The 16,719-nt window shown below is 41.2% G+C and overlaps 1 protein-coding gene across 1 annotated transcript in view; it reads right to left on the minus strand.

Annotated features, from left to right (window-relative positions):
• SPAG17 (sperm associated antigen 17) overlaps positions 1-10,840 on the minus strand; it is a 112,093-nt gene extending 101,253 nt beyond the window's left edge. The window contains exons 1-3 of the mRNA XM_044449708.1: positions 10,736-10,840; positions 5,096-5,236; positions 3,718-3,789 (exon numbers count right to left, since the gene is read on the minus strand). Of these exons, the coding sequence (XP_044305643.1) occupies positions 3,718-3,789; positions 5,096-5,236; positions 10,736-10,840 (318 nt within the window). The remainder of the gene's footprint in view (positions 1-3,717; positions 3,790-5,095; positions 5,237-10,735) is intronic.
• Positions 10,841-16,719: the final 5,879 nt, after the last annotated feature.

Consider the following 16,719-nt stretch of genomic DNA (forward strand, 5'->3'; position numbering starts at 1 on the left):
CAGTCTTGTTTTTGCTTTGCTTTAATGTCTCACATTAAAGTCTTGATTTAAGTGTTGATTTTCCAGTTCATTTGCCCATGTTTGACGTGCCTACATCTCTCCTAGATACAGTGTTATTGTAGAAATATATTGATATCACTACTTAAATAGAATGCACATGTTTCAATGAATGTTTTTACAACTACAATTTACAAATAAAAATGAATAATTACAGTGAAATTTATATTCTAGACAGCTAAGTTTAAAACATGTTGTAGACATAAGTAAAATATTAAAAACTTGATTTTTATGTATGCATAGAGAATAAAACAGGTGCAAAAGTCTCAATTCAGGCATTACATCAAATCCAAAACATGATGAAAGATGTTTGGCTTGAGTTATCAAGCCATCAGAGGCTATTGCTGCTTTTTTAACAAGTCACTACAATTAGAAAGTGCTGTTAAGATGGAAAAATAAAGTTCAAAAATTATAAGCCAGGATTCCTCTGTCCACTAGAGATTCAAACCATTATTTGAACTCTAAACTATGGTTAGTGCAAACCATGATTTGATATGGTCCCTACAATGGACCAGCCAGTAAGCTCAAAGAGGGCACACAAACACATCTGAGAAGGCCATACACACAGGCCCTGGCTCTTGTTTCTTCATGCATGACATTCCTGTCCTCTCCTGACCAAGCTACATTGAATGGTGAAGTTTGAAGAGTGGTTCTACTTGTGTTCAAGTAAACATGATAACAATGCCATCTTCAGACTATGCCACTTAATGTGGCAAGGTTGGGGACTGAAGGGGCTTGTCCAGCATGCTGAACAAGCATACATGCAGACATAGGGGCAAAGGCAGTGTGTACAATCCCATTTACAGAGGTATCTCAGCTCACGAACGCCCCAGTTCACAACCAAATCAGGTAGCGAACAAAAATTTCATAAAAATTTTGATTCAGGTCATGAACTCCGCATTGGGTGGCAACCGTGATCACAGCCATTTCCTCATCCTACCCCCGAATAGGGAGATGGCCACAATCGCGGTCACACTCGTGCAGGGAAGACAGGCATGATCGAGGTTGGGCGGGGGGGTGGCCCCGATTGTGCTGGGGGGGGGGGTAGGAGATGGCCAGATCGTGCCCGTCTTTCCTGCATGAGTGCGCCCATGATTGCGCCCATCTTTCCTGCCAAGCGCAGCCGTGATCTCGCCCATCTCCCCTCCCCAAGTGTGCCCGTGATTGCACCTGTCTCCCCCCCCCCCAAGTGCACCTGGGATCGCGCCTGTCTATGGCCACAATTGCAGTTGTGCTGGGGAGGGCAGGGGGTAGATGGCTGCGCTCATGCTCAGGGTGAGCAGGGGGAGATGGTCACGATCTTTGTTGCTCTTTGTCACTTTGCTACAAATTTTTCTGATTAAAAAAATAGTTACAGAACGGATTAACTTTATTTAGATTGAAAAATCTAGATTGAATGAATTAACCTTATTTAATTTTATTTAGATTCCCTTATGGGGAAATTTGACTTGGCTCATGACCAATTTGGGTCATTACCAGAGTCCTGGAACGGATTAAGTTCATGAGCCAAGGTATCACTGTATTCACTGATTGGTTTGATTTGCACTTTGCCTTTCTGCAAAGGGAAAATGGAACTTAGCTTGCAAGCAGAAATAAACCTTGATTAAAACAAGAATGAAACAAATGCTTAAAAACACAGCAACAGATTTTTTAAAAAATTAAATCACTGGATCTTCTTACCTGCCAAAGTCCTGCCTGAATAAAAAGGACTTTACTTGCTAGCAAAAGGACAGCACAAAAGGAACAAAGATAGCCTTTCTTAACATGCAGTTACACAGCCTGGGAACAGCCACGGAGAAAGACACCAAACATGCCTCTGAAGGAATCAGTCTTGAAAGGAGGACCTCTTCAAAACAACTTAAGACCCAGGCAAGTTCATATGAGAGAAGGTCTTACAGGTAACCTGGTCCCAAGATATATAGAGCCCTATAGGTCATGACCAGGTTTTATTTTAATCAAAATAGAACTCTCTATAGGAGAATTATATGAGCTGCCTGCATCCGTTAAAAGGAAAAACACAGGAAATAAATATAATAATAAATAACCAGCACTTTGAACTCTGCCTGAAAATAGACTAAATGGTTAATATAACTGTTGTAACAAGGAAGTCACATGCTTCATATAACTGGCTTCAGTCAACAGTCTAGACCAGTTGAAGTTTTTGAACAGTTTTCAAAGCCTCAGTAGTCCAATCAGGATTTAAATGTGTGATCATGACCAGATCAGACACGTCTAGAAATGGGCAGGACTGGTGCAGTAGGCCAGGCAAGCAAACTCCTGGCTACCACTGACATCTGGACATCAAGGTTCAGAGCAGAGTCCAAGGTACATTCAAACAACATGCCTGAATCTTAAGAGGGAGTCTAGCCTTCAACACAGGTTGAATCCCTAATTCCCTGATCTGCCTTTCAACTAACCAGAAGCAGCTCTGTCACATCTGAGTTAAACATAAATTAGTTGCTGCCATCCAGACCATTGCCAACACAAATTTAGAACCAGAACAGCTTCCTTAGATTTGGATGGAAAGGAAAGATAGAATTGGATGTCATCAAGCCTCCAAACTCTGGACAATCTGTCCCAGTAGTTTAATGTATACTTTAAATGGCCAAACTAACCAGAAAATATCCAATACAGTAGGGTTTGGGGAAAGGAGGTCTTAACCACCACCTCTTTTAAGCAAGACCATACCACAAAAAGGCGTTCACTACTCCCTTATCCACTCAGACAGTCCCTGTCACCCCACCAAATGGTTTTATAAGCTAGGAAGGATAAGGGAGAAGTGGTAGGCCTCACTCCTCTGATGATCAAATTGAAAAGTACCTAGGGTAACAAGGCAAGTAGGGGTCCATGCCCTTAACATGGGTTTACATACCTTATTTGGTCTTAACAGAGACTGAGCTGAGCTTAAATCTAAGCAAGTTCAAACTGAACATGTCCAATGGATATTCAATTCTGCATTGTCCTCCTTGGATTACTAATCTGCCTTGCTTTGGACCCTGAAATGGGTGGTACACTATAAACTGCTCTTGACACTCATCACCTCGATAATATGACTTAAAATGATACAGCATACATCTTTCAATATTAGCTCTTGTATTTCATTTATGAAACACCTCATAAGTAATTTTCCCTAGATAATCTTCCCCCTCAGTTGCTTTTTGGCAAGAATACTTTTTCTCTTTCTATTGAAAACAATTTAGTGGACACCTCAGAATGGCCTTGTGGGTGCCACTGCACCTACAGGCACTGCATTAAAAACTCCAGGTGTGGTGGCTCATAGGTCAAAACCTAGCAGAAACCTTCAAAGAAACCTAGTGGGAGCCTTCAAAGCCAGCCCACATACTATGGCTACCAGGGCATATAGCATTGACCCAGGCTATCCACCTCCAGACAGTCATAGCTGTGATGTTATCTGAAGCTGATAAAAGGTGCTCCATGCCACAGAGGCCACTTGATTTTCTGATTACAATAATGAATTCGGAATCGATTCCAAGCCACACAGACATTTAAGGGTATTTAGATGCAGCTATGATGCAAACAGCCCTAATCAATTAGGAAGCAAAGGACATTTGAAAATATAGTCCTTATAAAAGCATCTGATTCTGCAAAGACTTTGAATAATTAATCTGAGCAATGGTAATAAAACTTGCTTCCACTCACTTCATAATACAGAGGTGTTTCTTTTTCTTTCTCTTTTATCTTCTTTGTTTTTGCATCTCCAGCTTCGGTAATCTACAAGAAATACAAGGTGATAAACCAATATATCATGATTTATTTTAGGCCTTTGTTTTTAATACTCTAATATTGTTAATGTAAGATATGTTGGCTCCCCAAGACTTGGAAAAACTGTGGTATGCTTACCTTTTTCCTGCTTGAACAGCAGGCTTCCAATTACAAACTGATTTTGAAACTCTTCTTTGTTTCAAAAGTGAGTTACCATGTACAAGGGTAAGGCAGGAATGGCTGTCATTTGAGTAACAGAAGTCCTTGGGCACACAGAAAGAGCTATTCTTACTTCCTAGTCTTAACCTTTTATGCAGAGTGCAGAAAAACTAATTAGGACTTCAGTCCTATGCATACTCACCCAAAAGCCCTTTGAGTTGAATTCAATGGGGCTTACATTTGAATAAACAAGATCAAACTGCATGTTAGGCATTTAAAACTAGTGTGAACAAAGCCCTAGTACTGCATCTAATAACACAACAGTAATACAGAATTTGCCAATTGACATTTCAGTTCTTACTCTAATGAAAGAGACAATTCGTAGTAACACCACAATATACTTCCAGTGGACACTGCAACTAAGCATCTACTTGTGTCCAACTGTTGTAGTACATCAAAGTCATTAAAAATGAATAGATAAGTATGAATACCAAACCTTCCACAGAACATCTGCAGGGTGGTAAGGAAAAATGAGTCTGTAAAAGGTATTATCAGTGCATAACTGGAGGTCATACTTGTTGTATAATTGTTGAAGGTTTTATAGTTTACATGAATATATAGAAATATTTTTGTGCTTTCATTCCATAAGGGAGTATTTCTTTAAGGATAAAGACTGTGGCATAGGCATGCAGTTTATGGCTGAACCATGTAACAGAAAATTAGATTGAGTAAAGACAAAAATATGACCTATCTTTATTATAAGATATTGTGACAGGAATCAGTAGGACGTACTCAGTACAGTATTTTTGCCTTAGGCATTTTACTCAGGTCTCAGTAACATCCAGTTTTCCTCCTGCTGCCAGACTCAGCACACAGAAAAGCCTCATTGACCAAGTTATTGTTGTGAGCCGCCCCGAGGCTTCGGCGAATGGGGTGGCATAGAAGCTTGCTAAATAAATAAATAAAATAAGTCACCTCTAGCCCTCAAATTCTGCCTCCCAGCCAATGTCTGCTTGCTTGCTCTCCCCTTTATGGCAGACATACCCTCAAAATTGTATGGCAATGAGACCAACACTCCTCTGTAATCCCCCTTAATATCAGCTCTACCACAATTTGGATTTTATGTTAGCAGCAAAAGCCCCACAATTCTAGGTACCTGTGCTAATATTCCTTCCCAAGACACAACACTGAAGAGCTTCCGTTGCGGCACCTGCACAGCAAGGGAGAGGGCCTTCGTGTGAAGTTCATCCTCAACTTGATTCCCAACAACTAAGGCAATACTGGGATTCCAATTTTCCTGTCCCAAAACAAACAAAAGCCATTGCATTTACATTCAAGAAGTATATTATCACTTTAATACATTCAGTAGATTTTCCATGATTACAATCCAGATTTAGTCAAATAAAATGGCTCTCCACCACCAGGTGGCAATATTATACCACAGAGTAAACACTTTTCTTGTTACATCTAATGCTAACAAAATTCAGTGATGGTTTTGTTATTTGGATAAGATGTAAACGCGCTTGTTCTGGCAAGGAAAAACAATAAAATGAAGCAAAGATCAATGAAGAAATTGTTACCATATACTGTACACCACAAGACACCCTGGAACACATGGAATTTTATATTAATCTTTGGTAGGCAATGAGAAATTATGGTTTATTACTTTACAATGAACAGGATGATATATGTCCCATGAGAATATAAGCTGTTCAAGGAGAATAGCCTTATTGTGGAATAGTTTGTCTCTTCTTTGGAGCCCTTCAGAGATTTCTTCTTTGTTTTCAGAAGTCAGCACATAAATGTAGTTCTTAACCCCTATCCCAAGGGCACTCCAAAAAGTGACATCAGACACAGCAGAATTCAAACAATAACCATCAACCCTACTGTTAATAGCAATTGTTTTAATTAACACACCTCAAGGAATGTTCATTATATTAGCCAACGGACACTTTATTAATAAGGGATAGTTTAGGTTATTTCCTGTTTTCTACAGAGAAAATAAAGTACACCCCCAGACCCATGTGGTCGGCACCACTGCAACCATCCCCACCCACACAGCTGCTTTGCTGGCCTACCTCTGCACTCACTTCAGAAGCCCTAAGGAAGCAAGAGAGGGGTGACTGTAGTAGTGGGTGCATATTGGGGTGGGGGGGTGGTCAGAAGCAGAGGGAGTCCAAGGATAAGCTGAGTACAGTGGCAGGAAGGAAACCGTGAACCAGGGAGAAAAAGGTAAGCACTGAGAGGTGAAAGGAAGGAAATCACTGGGTGTGGGGGGGGGGATAGGTAGGCTGGCTAGGAGGAAATGAATCAAGAACAGGGAGAAAGAAGAATTAAAGAGAGGTGGTAAGAAAAAGAAATCCCAACTGCAGGGGAGGCAGGAACAGGCGAAAGAGAATCCAGCGTGGCGGGTGGGGAAGGACAAGAGAATCCTGCAGAAGTGGCAATGTGTCCTTGGGCCCGGGCACAAAAGGGTTGCCTACCCCTGAATTAGACATATGTCTCATTAAAATCGCTTGTGAGGTTGGATGCTTACATTTACCTAATGATTTGGCTGAATGAGTTTGGCCCAAATAGCCAGAATCCAGCTGCACGTGAAAATGCAGATCTTCACTCCCATGTTTCCTCTATATAGCCTGTCAAAGTTTGGTTCAAGTTGTAACAGCAATGTGAAAAAAAGAGTAATTGACCTGAATCATGCTGCCCCAAGCCTAGATGTCTGTACCATTATCTGTAAAGTGATCATAAATATCAGCTTAGTGCAAGTATCATTAGGATTATTCAACAATAAATGGAATTTAACAATCTTGAGGGATTTAAGGCCCCCTTTTTTTCTTCAGGCAATATCTTGTAAGAATCAGTAGTGAGCATTGCTTTAAAGCAAGTTCCAGTAATTAACCCATTGTTCCACCTGAAGAACAATGATTTATTAACTTGATTTAATATAGGACTCATCTTTCTGCCAAAATTGGTGCTCAAAGTGTCTAACAATAAAATACAACTTAAAAACAAAACCTTAATGAAAATATAACAAGCAGATCTGTAAAAACACAATCTAAAAAATAAGAATGAAAGAGAGACACTTGATTTGGAATAGCATGGTATCAAGTTATTGTTTTTTTCTTCGTAGTGTTGCCAAATGTTATAAGGGATTCCAGCATCCCACCTGAAACCACCTCCACCAACTGAGGCAGGAATATTGATGGGTAGCAGGATGAGCAGCACATCAATAGAATATCTGATATGTGTCTTAAGATTGCTACCTAACTGAACAGATTTCCTGGAGAGTAAGACTAAATCACAAAAGATGACAGCAATCCTCTCTTTGTGACCCTCCAGTCTGTCTTGGTGGTTCATAATGTTTGAGATAATTTTAAATAGTTCCTCTACCCACTGGTACTCAAGATGATAGACAAATTTCAGATAAAAAGAGAAAAGGTACTGTAACAATAAAATGAAACAGGTACTAGAAAATATATTGCAATAAATTTAGAAAGCAGCGCTAGAATCCATTAAAGACTCCACAGAATAATATAGTTCTCATCGTTTGACTAAAGCATAATAAAGAGAGGATAGTCTGGTAACCCTAGGGATGGCGTTCCATATGTTAGGGTGCTGCTATAGAAATGACTGTTTCAAATGCCCACCAACCTAGCTTCTCTGGGTAGTGGGACATTCATATATTCATTCCCAACATTTATATCCTGGAAAGTCTTCCAAGAACAGCTTACAAAAACAAATCTTGAACTCAGGCTTATAATCTAAAAATATGACACAAAGGGAAAAAGGAATGAGGAAAATCAGGTTTTAATGTTATATTCTTTTTCAATGGCCAGATGTAACAATTGTTACACTGTGATGCAGCTGTCTGTTGTTGGTCTTCTGACCGTGACCAACTGGAATAGCAAAGCAACAAGCAGCCAAAACTTGCAGGTGTCTTAGTTAAGCCTGCTTCCAGTTGCCTCTTCTTCTATGGTATAATGAAATGCCTGCTGGATGACAGTTGAGTGAAATGCAAATCCTGATGAAGCTGGCTTCTCAGGAGCGCAGATGGTGGCCCTGCATTCCTTCTCTGCCCTTGGTACAACGTATGGATTAGCACGTATCAGGACCTCTGATGATAATCACAAATTTTAGGCCAGTTTATGGGGGAGGCATGGAGTGATGGTGGAAGTGGGATGGTTTTTCAGATATCCTGGCTCCAAGAGGTTTAGGACTTTCTGAGTATGAACATGTGCCCTCTGTTCAGGAAAAAAATAGCTGGTAGCCAATGAAGTTGATCTAAGGCTAGTATTATGTTATTTTTATATGCTGACTTTTTCCTTAAAAGACCACATAGAGGCTTACATAATCCTTCTCTCAAGCATGCAAAGCTCTCCACTCCCTGCAGGTTCCAGGGAATGGAAACATTAGGGTTCCAGGTTCTTCTTCTTGTTCCTGAATCTGTCACCGATCAGCTATCTGACAAGGAAGAAGGCAAAGCGAATTTGCTTCTCGTTCCTGCCTAATCTTCTTTCTTCCTTTTTCTCCCCTCTTCAACCTAGATCTTTTTCTCCCTTTCCTTGCTTTCTCTTCCCTCTACCCCTTTGTGTTGGTATTTTCCCCTCCCTCCTAGCCTCTACATTTGCTATTTATCTCCCCCTCACACCTCTTACCCTCAATGTTTCTCCTCCTTCCTAGCCCCACTCTTTCTCATACTGTTTTTCCCTCCCACCTACTTCCTAGTCTTGCTTGTTCTCTCCCTCTTGCCCATTTATCTCACATCTTTCTTCTCCTGTTAACAGAGGTGCCAGGTGGGAAACTGAGGGCTGAACATAGAGCTGAAGTAAGAAAAAACTTTGAGTTGAGGCTGAGGGCATTTTTCTTTGAGTTGTGGGAAAGGGATATTTAGAAATTTTATCTTTCAGTTCCTTGTGTAAATTATCTCTTTTGACTAGTCAAGACTCTAAGGCAGCCATTATGTGACCAGCTGCACCCTATATGGGAGCCTTTTTTGGTGGTGTTCACAGCAGTTTCTTATATTCTCAGATCTGCCCTTGGGTTCAAAAACATTGGAAATAACTGAAAGAGATGATGCTTTTGGAAATAGCCATTAGGAGATACAGAGTGAAGTGCTATTAGCATATTGCTGACACCCTACTCCATTTCTTTCTAACACCTGGACTGCGCATCTGGACCAGCAGTGGGCTGAACCAGAGTAAGAATCCTAGCAATCTGGAGGCTCTGTGGATGAATGATCCTTGTTTCTGGAAAATGGGTCATTGGCCTGCTCTGCATGGATGGAGGGGCAGCTGAAGAAGGTGGAGTGCAGTCTGGGGCTGCACATTGATCCAGCACTATCACTGGAAGCACACATGTTGTTTCTTATGAGTTCTGGCAAATAAGACATTTATGGTCATGTGAAGAAATTTTAACTTGACCATGGTGGGCTACATATTGATAACCTTAATACTGAATTATTATAATGTACTGTACATGAAGCTACCTTTAAGGTTACAGTTTGTATAGAATGTTGCAAAGAAAATAGAAGCAGGCACTGCTTCTCACTGCATATTGCACCTATGCTGAGGAAACTGCACTGGCTGCCTGTATGATGCTGCTAGGCCAGATTTAAGCTTTAAATACTTATTTCTAGAGTCCTGAATTCAGGATCCAGATACTGGGGTTTGCCAGATTTCTTATCAACCTGCTTCAAGAGACATCTTCCTAGCAGTAACCCAAGATTGTGGTGGTTTGGTCCATCACGGCTCAGAACAGGGCCTTTAGTATTCCAATGCCTGGCCTCTAGAACTCCCTACCTGCATGTTAGGCAGGCACCCACCTTAGTTTTCAGTGCATATAAAAAAATAATTTTTCCAGTAGGCATTTCCAGGAAGAGAATCTTCTAATTTAACACTTTGTTTTAGAAATCTCTTTAATCTAGATGTCATTTATGTATGTATTGCTATAATGTGTCTACATTACTAGTTTAGTTTAAAAGGAAAGAAAAAAGACAGGCTCTGCCTATCCTGCTCTAGAAATCCCAACAATTCTATATTGTTCATGAACAGCAGTAATGAAATATAGCATAATTCAGCAATTTTACAAAATGCTTCACATACAATGGCTGAACCCAGGAAAGGACTGTTCTGCTTAAGTCTCACTGAAATTAATAAAATATTGTTGTAAGTATGGTATATTATGCCCCTCCCCCATATTATAGAAAGGGGTGTGAGGCAAAAAGATTAGTGATTTGCATATGCACTAATCATTGGAAGAACTGGGCATATCTAAGAACACCAATTGCGACTGAATTTAGGCACGCTGAATTCTGCACAGCTGCTCACGAACGAATGCGTGGTTGAGACACGATCTGCATTGGGACTTTCACTGCACTTTCATTTACCCTGTTATTTGAGGCTTGAGCCACCCATTGGCTCAGTCCTGACACAGAAACTCTCAGGGTTATTGGCACAATCCAATGCACATTTACAGGAGAGTAAGATCTAATGTGTTCAATAAGGCTTAACTCCAAGGTAAGTGTACACCTGCCTTGGGCTACTATCCTAGTCATGCTTTCCTAAAAGGAAACCCATAATACAAAGATGGAGGCTTACTTCTGAACAAAATAAGATCTGGCACGTTAGCCTTCGTGATCTCAGTTAAAACCCGCGTCTACCTGTGTCTGTTACAGAGGAAAATTTAATTTCCCTCAAGATACGGAAAGCTGAATTTCTGATAGATTTCACTGGGCAAATAAAGCAGGCGCACACCTATTTCCATGTAGCAAACACGTGTGCGCGCGCCGCCAACGCACCTCTTCCAAGCGAGCAGTCACCAGCCCGGCATCCCAGTTCTTGGAGCCAGTCCCTGTGGGCGCAGGGGTCACACCGCCACCGCTCTTGGGCCGCTTTGGAGCCATCGGAAATTTTGGGGGCAGAAACCCAAACGGTCCGCGTAGGGCCGGGAAGCCGCCTGGTCACCTTAGCAACCGGCGTCCGGTGCCCGTCTGCGCATGCGCCCTCAAACTCGCGCCGCCTGCGTCTCCCAGGCGACGGAGCGGCCTGTCCTGGGCCGGGTAGGGCGCCTCTCCCTTCGAGGATAGCTTCTCTGTTGCCGCACCGTAGGCGGCGGCGAGGGTAGGGCTCGTTCTTCCCAGGCCTGTTAGGAGACGCTGGAAGGGGGCTTCGATGGCAGAAGAGGAGCACGCTGTTGCTGGGGCGTCGGGCGTCGCTTTGCCTGCCTCCTTGGTGTCGGGAGCAAGGGCAGTGATACCGGTGCTCAAGAAGGGCATCAAAGACCTCGCAGGCTGAATTTATTATCGAGACTGTGTTTTCTTTAATTAAAGAATTTGAAGGCGGTAAATGAAAAAGTCAGATTATCGTTGTGCGGGACGGGGTTGCCCAACTTTGGCTTCTTTCACACTTTGCAGTTTTCTCTGAAGTTGGCGTTCTCTGTGCGTATTTTCCCTCTACCTTATATCTGGTCAGGAAAAACAGAAAAAGTAGGCGAGGCATTAACCTGGCAACTGTGAATGGGCAAAGTGCTCTTGTTGCATCTGGATAGACAAGAGTAGCCCAAATCCTGTAGGCCCTGGTGATGAAGCTCCAGTATAGGATTGCATTCTTAGACTTTTTTCCTATTTATTAAGTTTAAACAATTTACCTTAAAGGTAAATATGATTTATCACATTTGTTTGTCACTTTGCATTCCAAAAGCAGCCTTGAAACAATTTACACTCAGTAATCAATAATAAACAATTCCAAATCAATATAAGCCATAGTCGGCACAATAATACAAATAAACTCAATAAAATATAACAACACTTGAATGAAAAAAATATTCAATTTACCTTGAGATAAATTAAGTTAATTTTAGGAAACAAATGCTTCCAAAAATCTAAACAGTTACTTTTCCTCTTACATTATTCAAACAATCCACTCAGAATTAATGTTGCCATTGCCTAATTTACTATATAAAATATTTTCTATAATTAAATAATTATTTAATTATGTTCAATTAATTTAACTGATGAACAGCCAAATGCATGCCAATTATACACAGCATCTCAATAGATGATGATGATGATTCTCCACCTGTCTTCCTCTTGCAAGGAACCCAAAACAGCTTACCAGGTGTTTATCCTTATTTAAACCTTTTGAGATAGGCTATTCTGAGACCTGCTTAAAGTCTCCTAGTGAATTTTATGGCTGAGTGTGCAGTAGAACATGGATCTCCTGAGTCTCATTGTAACACTCTAACCAGTATGTCACACTGACTCACAGATAATGATGCTATGCTGGCCACTAAAGAGCAATAAAAGTGCAGTTCTGTCAATTGCACTGTTGATGAGCAAAAGCTCCTGAAGCTTCTGGTCATCCAGTGCAGGGCAGGAGGAACAGCAGACAACAACAATCTTCACCTCCATATCCTGCCTTGCAGTTTTCACCTGAAGGGTCTTTTAGCCACTCCTGTGGGGGCACTTCAAATGAGAAGGAAAGAAGGATTGAGGTTCCTTTGGATAAATCATATCATGGCCAATCCAGTTTCTTCCTGGCACTGTTCATCAGAATATTCCCTTTCCTCTTCATCAAAGGTCACTGTTCTGACCTCAGTAGGCAGCCAATGCAGTTCTTTCTGCCTAGATTGCAAGGGGGTGGGAGAGGACAGTCAGATCTTTGATTCCCCTTTCCAATGTCAGAGTACTGTCTCCAATCTTAGAAGGGGAATCTGAAGAATCCTATGGACCAGAGACTCCCCCCACTCTCCAGCTATAGAATTGCTCTCTTTAAATATCTGGTCTCCATTGCTCCACCCAAATGTTGCATGCTGTTTCAATTGCAAGTGCTTTCATTGTTTAATTTCCCCAAAGTACTGAGACCTTGCTCCAAAGTATTAATATTTGTTATTCTGTCAGTACTTGGAGGTCTCTGGACTTAAAATTATAATTTCTATTTTTATCCTAAAGTTAGTCCTTCCTTTGGCTAGACACTTTCCATTTTTTTCAAATCAAAGTGATCAACTTGTGGCTCTCCAGATGTTTTAGCCTACCATTCCCATCATCTAGTGGTGGTGGCAGAAACATAGCAAGTCAGAAGGGGCCTCCTGGGCCATCTAGCCTGACCCCTGGTACAAGCCAGCTCAGCTCATATAATGTCCAACATGTGGATGTCCAATCTTTCCTTGAACACTGATGAGGCCTCCACCACCTTCCATGGAAGCCCATTTCATATTCTAGTGGTTCTAACCGTCGGGAAGTACTTCCTGACATCCAGCCTAAAACCTGGTTCCTTTAGCTTTGCCCCATTGGATTTGTCCTTCCCTCCAGCACAGAGGAGAACAGATCATGACCCTTAACCATGCAGAGATCAGCAACAGATCCCAGTTGGTGTTTATCAAGGGTCTGCGAGCTACAGCGGGGGTCTGTAACCAATTCTGCAACTTACTTAAGTGGTTCTGATACTTGACCAACAGATGAAGCCCTGGAACTTCCCAGACCCTGACAAGTGGTCATCTGCACCTTTGACTGGAGAACTGTCCAGTCAGTACAGCAGATCAGATGCTTCCACCTAGAGAAATATGTATCCTTTTCAGTCACTAGTGTGTATGACTGCTCCGCTTCGTGCCACAAACTAAAGAGAAGACCTTGAGGTGGTGACATGTACCATATCAGGCTTCCCTCTTGCTACTGAAGAGTAGACTTTTTAAGTACTAGGAGAAGATGCCCTCACTAGTCTCTGTGCTTTGGATGGTGACAGCAGATTTGGCCTCCCCATCTGCGTCTGAAGAGGTTATTCTCAAGCAGCAGATGGGGATGAGATCTCTGTCCCAGCACAGAACAGCAGCATGGAGCGGAGTTCAGAAAAGACTTTGCCATATCCCCTATTGCAGTTCAGGGCAAGAGTGCTGTTTGAACAACGGGGACTCTGGTAGATGCAGTGAGTCAAAATTGGCTCTTGCGGTCTCAGCTGTCAGAGGAGCCTCCCCATGGTGTCCCCTGAGATTTGGTGGAAGGAACAAGGGGGAAGGAGGCAGGGGAGAGAGCACAGTACCCAAGTTGAGTCTGATTGTCTGATAGCATCATCATGGGTTCTGGCAACCCATCATGGTAATTTAGCATGATGGGTTGCTATTACACGCAGACCAGATTTGTGGAGTTGTTTGCTGATTATTTATTTGTTTAGTACTCTCTATATTTCTCCCAGAACAAAAATTCTATCTTGTTTGTCTCAGTGTACTATTACAATAATTGATAGATGCATACTTCCTTCAGATGAGTATGAAAATATATCCTATCATGTTACATTATTTGCAATGGCAGCTAAGCAAATCTGAGCAAGTTTTCTGAAGAAAATGTTAGGGCTTTGCAAAACTGACTCTAATCTGAGTAAGCTTGGAAGTTTTTATGAAGGTTTTATTTTAGTTATGTGTTTCACCTTAAATGAAAATTGGAAAGCTCAGTTACTCATGTTTCACATTTTTGTCTTTTCTTAGTTTTTTATTGCAATGGTCTATGGCTATAAGCAGTACACATTTTTATTGGTATCAGCCTTACAGCTTGTCTAATATTTTGTGCTAGTTAAAGCTGCATGGGCAGGAAGACCATGGCAGAGAGTAGCAGCAGGAATATCTTAACATTAGTATACTAGGATGCATGATTTTACTGTAGCTGAAGTTCATTGATCTAGATTTTCTCCACTGTAATGTGTTGCATTATGTTTTTTGGAACACTTGATACATAGTAATGCCTTGCTGACCAGAGGTTACCACTCCAGCGGGGCAACCAGTGAAAGTACCTTTACATTTTCTATTCCTAGTTATGGTTAGAATCTACCAGAAAAATCATTATTGTTTTTTTATTTCCAATTTAAGGTCTATATCTGTCTTGCTGAAGGAATCTATGCAGACAGACTCTCTGTTGCACAAATTCAAGAATCATCTGGCATTCATTCACTTGGTAGGTGGCTCATTTCTTATGCTCCTTTCTAGCACTTTCTCTCTCCTGCTCTGGCACTTAGTCTACATTTCCTGGGATAAAGAATCTTTTCTTGCTTTCCCTTCTTGAATCACCTTTCATTCCATCATAGAGAAGTCAGTTGCCTTGCCTTTCCCCTGGTGTAATAATTGCAGCTTTCTAGACAGCTTCCATTCAGGATGAAGCCAAATTACATGCTTAGCTCTGTCTTTCTGCTTAGCACATTCACATACTCTTGAATGTGAATACAATTTTCAGTTCTTTAAATAAATAGAGTCATTTGTGTATTATGTTTACATCCTGCTTTTTTCCTGCAAGGAACCCAAGGCAGTTTACATAATACTCCTCTCCTTTTTATCTTCACAACATGCCTTGTGAGGTAAGTTTGGCTCAGATCCAATCTCTGGTCCAAACTGCCCCCACTGAGTTTCATGGCTGAGTGGAAACCAGAACCCAGATCTCCTGAGCCCAGTTCTGACACTGTCACCACTAAATGACATTGTATCTCCATGATTATTATGGTTCTAGATTGCTCATGGAAAGATAAAATTATCCATTTTATCTTTATGCATACTATAGAAACATGATTAAATGTTTCACTGTTACATCTATTTTACCCTGTACTGTTTCTACATATATGCACTTTTAGCTTGGGGTCAGCATTGTTCTCTCAATTACAGGCCAAAAACATAGCAAAGAATTTGAGACTTGCCTTCTATGTCATGAAGTGAGTCTACCATCTTTTCTTGGTCATGCTTGGATTATTTCTCCAGGACATTATTCCAAAATCAATAGTAGGTTCAGTCTAAATTTGAAAGTTGCAGTGTCTGCACAGAAGGATGCTGGGAGGTTTTGCCTTATAATATATCTAGCAAATTACAAATCCAAATGGGACTCACACAAAACCAGTATTCTGGAGCTCTTGGCATGCCTTGGAAGAAGAGTGAGCAAACTGAACTTACACAATGGTGTTGGAGCATGACCTCAGCCTGGATGCATACTGCGCGGTGACTTGGAGGTCTGCACAGGTGCGGGCAGCGAGGCTCACTCCTCTGGCCTAAATCACATTCCAAATATTACCATATGTTCCCACACTGGGACGAAAGGAAGAGGGATAGAGTAGGAGAGCTGCCAAGATAAAGAATTCATTACAGGGGAGTCATGTTGTGATCTTACACTGGAGACAAGTGAAATATTTTGTGTGATTTAACATTCTGTGAAAATATCCCAAAACACATGCTTACCTCCACCCCAGCTCTATTATACCCATCTGGCTGCTCTGAGCCAGGAATCTTTATTTAAATTTCAACTAAGGCTTGAAATGTTGCTTTTTGCTGAATTATTTAGTCTGAAATTTATGCTGGGAGAATACTATTTTGTGTGTTTATGAGAAATCATTCATGAGATTGCTTTAGTGAAATAGAAATTAGTAGGGAGGGGTGCACAGAACAAACAAAAAGAGACAGGTCACCTAAATAACTAGAGCAATAAATCTTACTAAATAAGCGGTAGGATGGGGAAGTGTGACCAAAAATATGTATGATAAACTTCTACTTCATGTTATGCTATGTAAGGTTGATACTATTCTCTTCCTTTCTGAGAACCTAATGCAAAGAATAGTATGATAGTGTACTAAAGGGAAGAAAAAACAAAATAGTGTTAATAGATGCGAGGTTACCATCCTCCCATCCATGTAGGGAATTTTTGCTAATGTTGCTTGAAATTCCCTACATGGTAGCTGCTGCTTAGGGGATATCTTTCATGAATGGACAGCTTACCAGCAATGACAGGGTTCAGCATCCATGCTCTGCTGTGTGTAAAAATAG

This window comes from Varanus komodoensis, unplaced genomic scaffold, assembly GCF_004798865.1.
Source record: "Varanus komodoensis strain SLA01 unplaced genomic scaffold, ASM479886v1 scaffold60, whole genome shotgun sequence".
Classification (NCBI taxonomy): domain Eukaryota; kingdom Metazoa; phylum Chordata; class Lepidosauria; order Squamata; family Varanidae; genus Varanus; species Varanus komodoensis.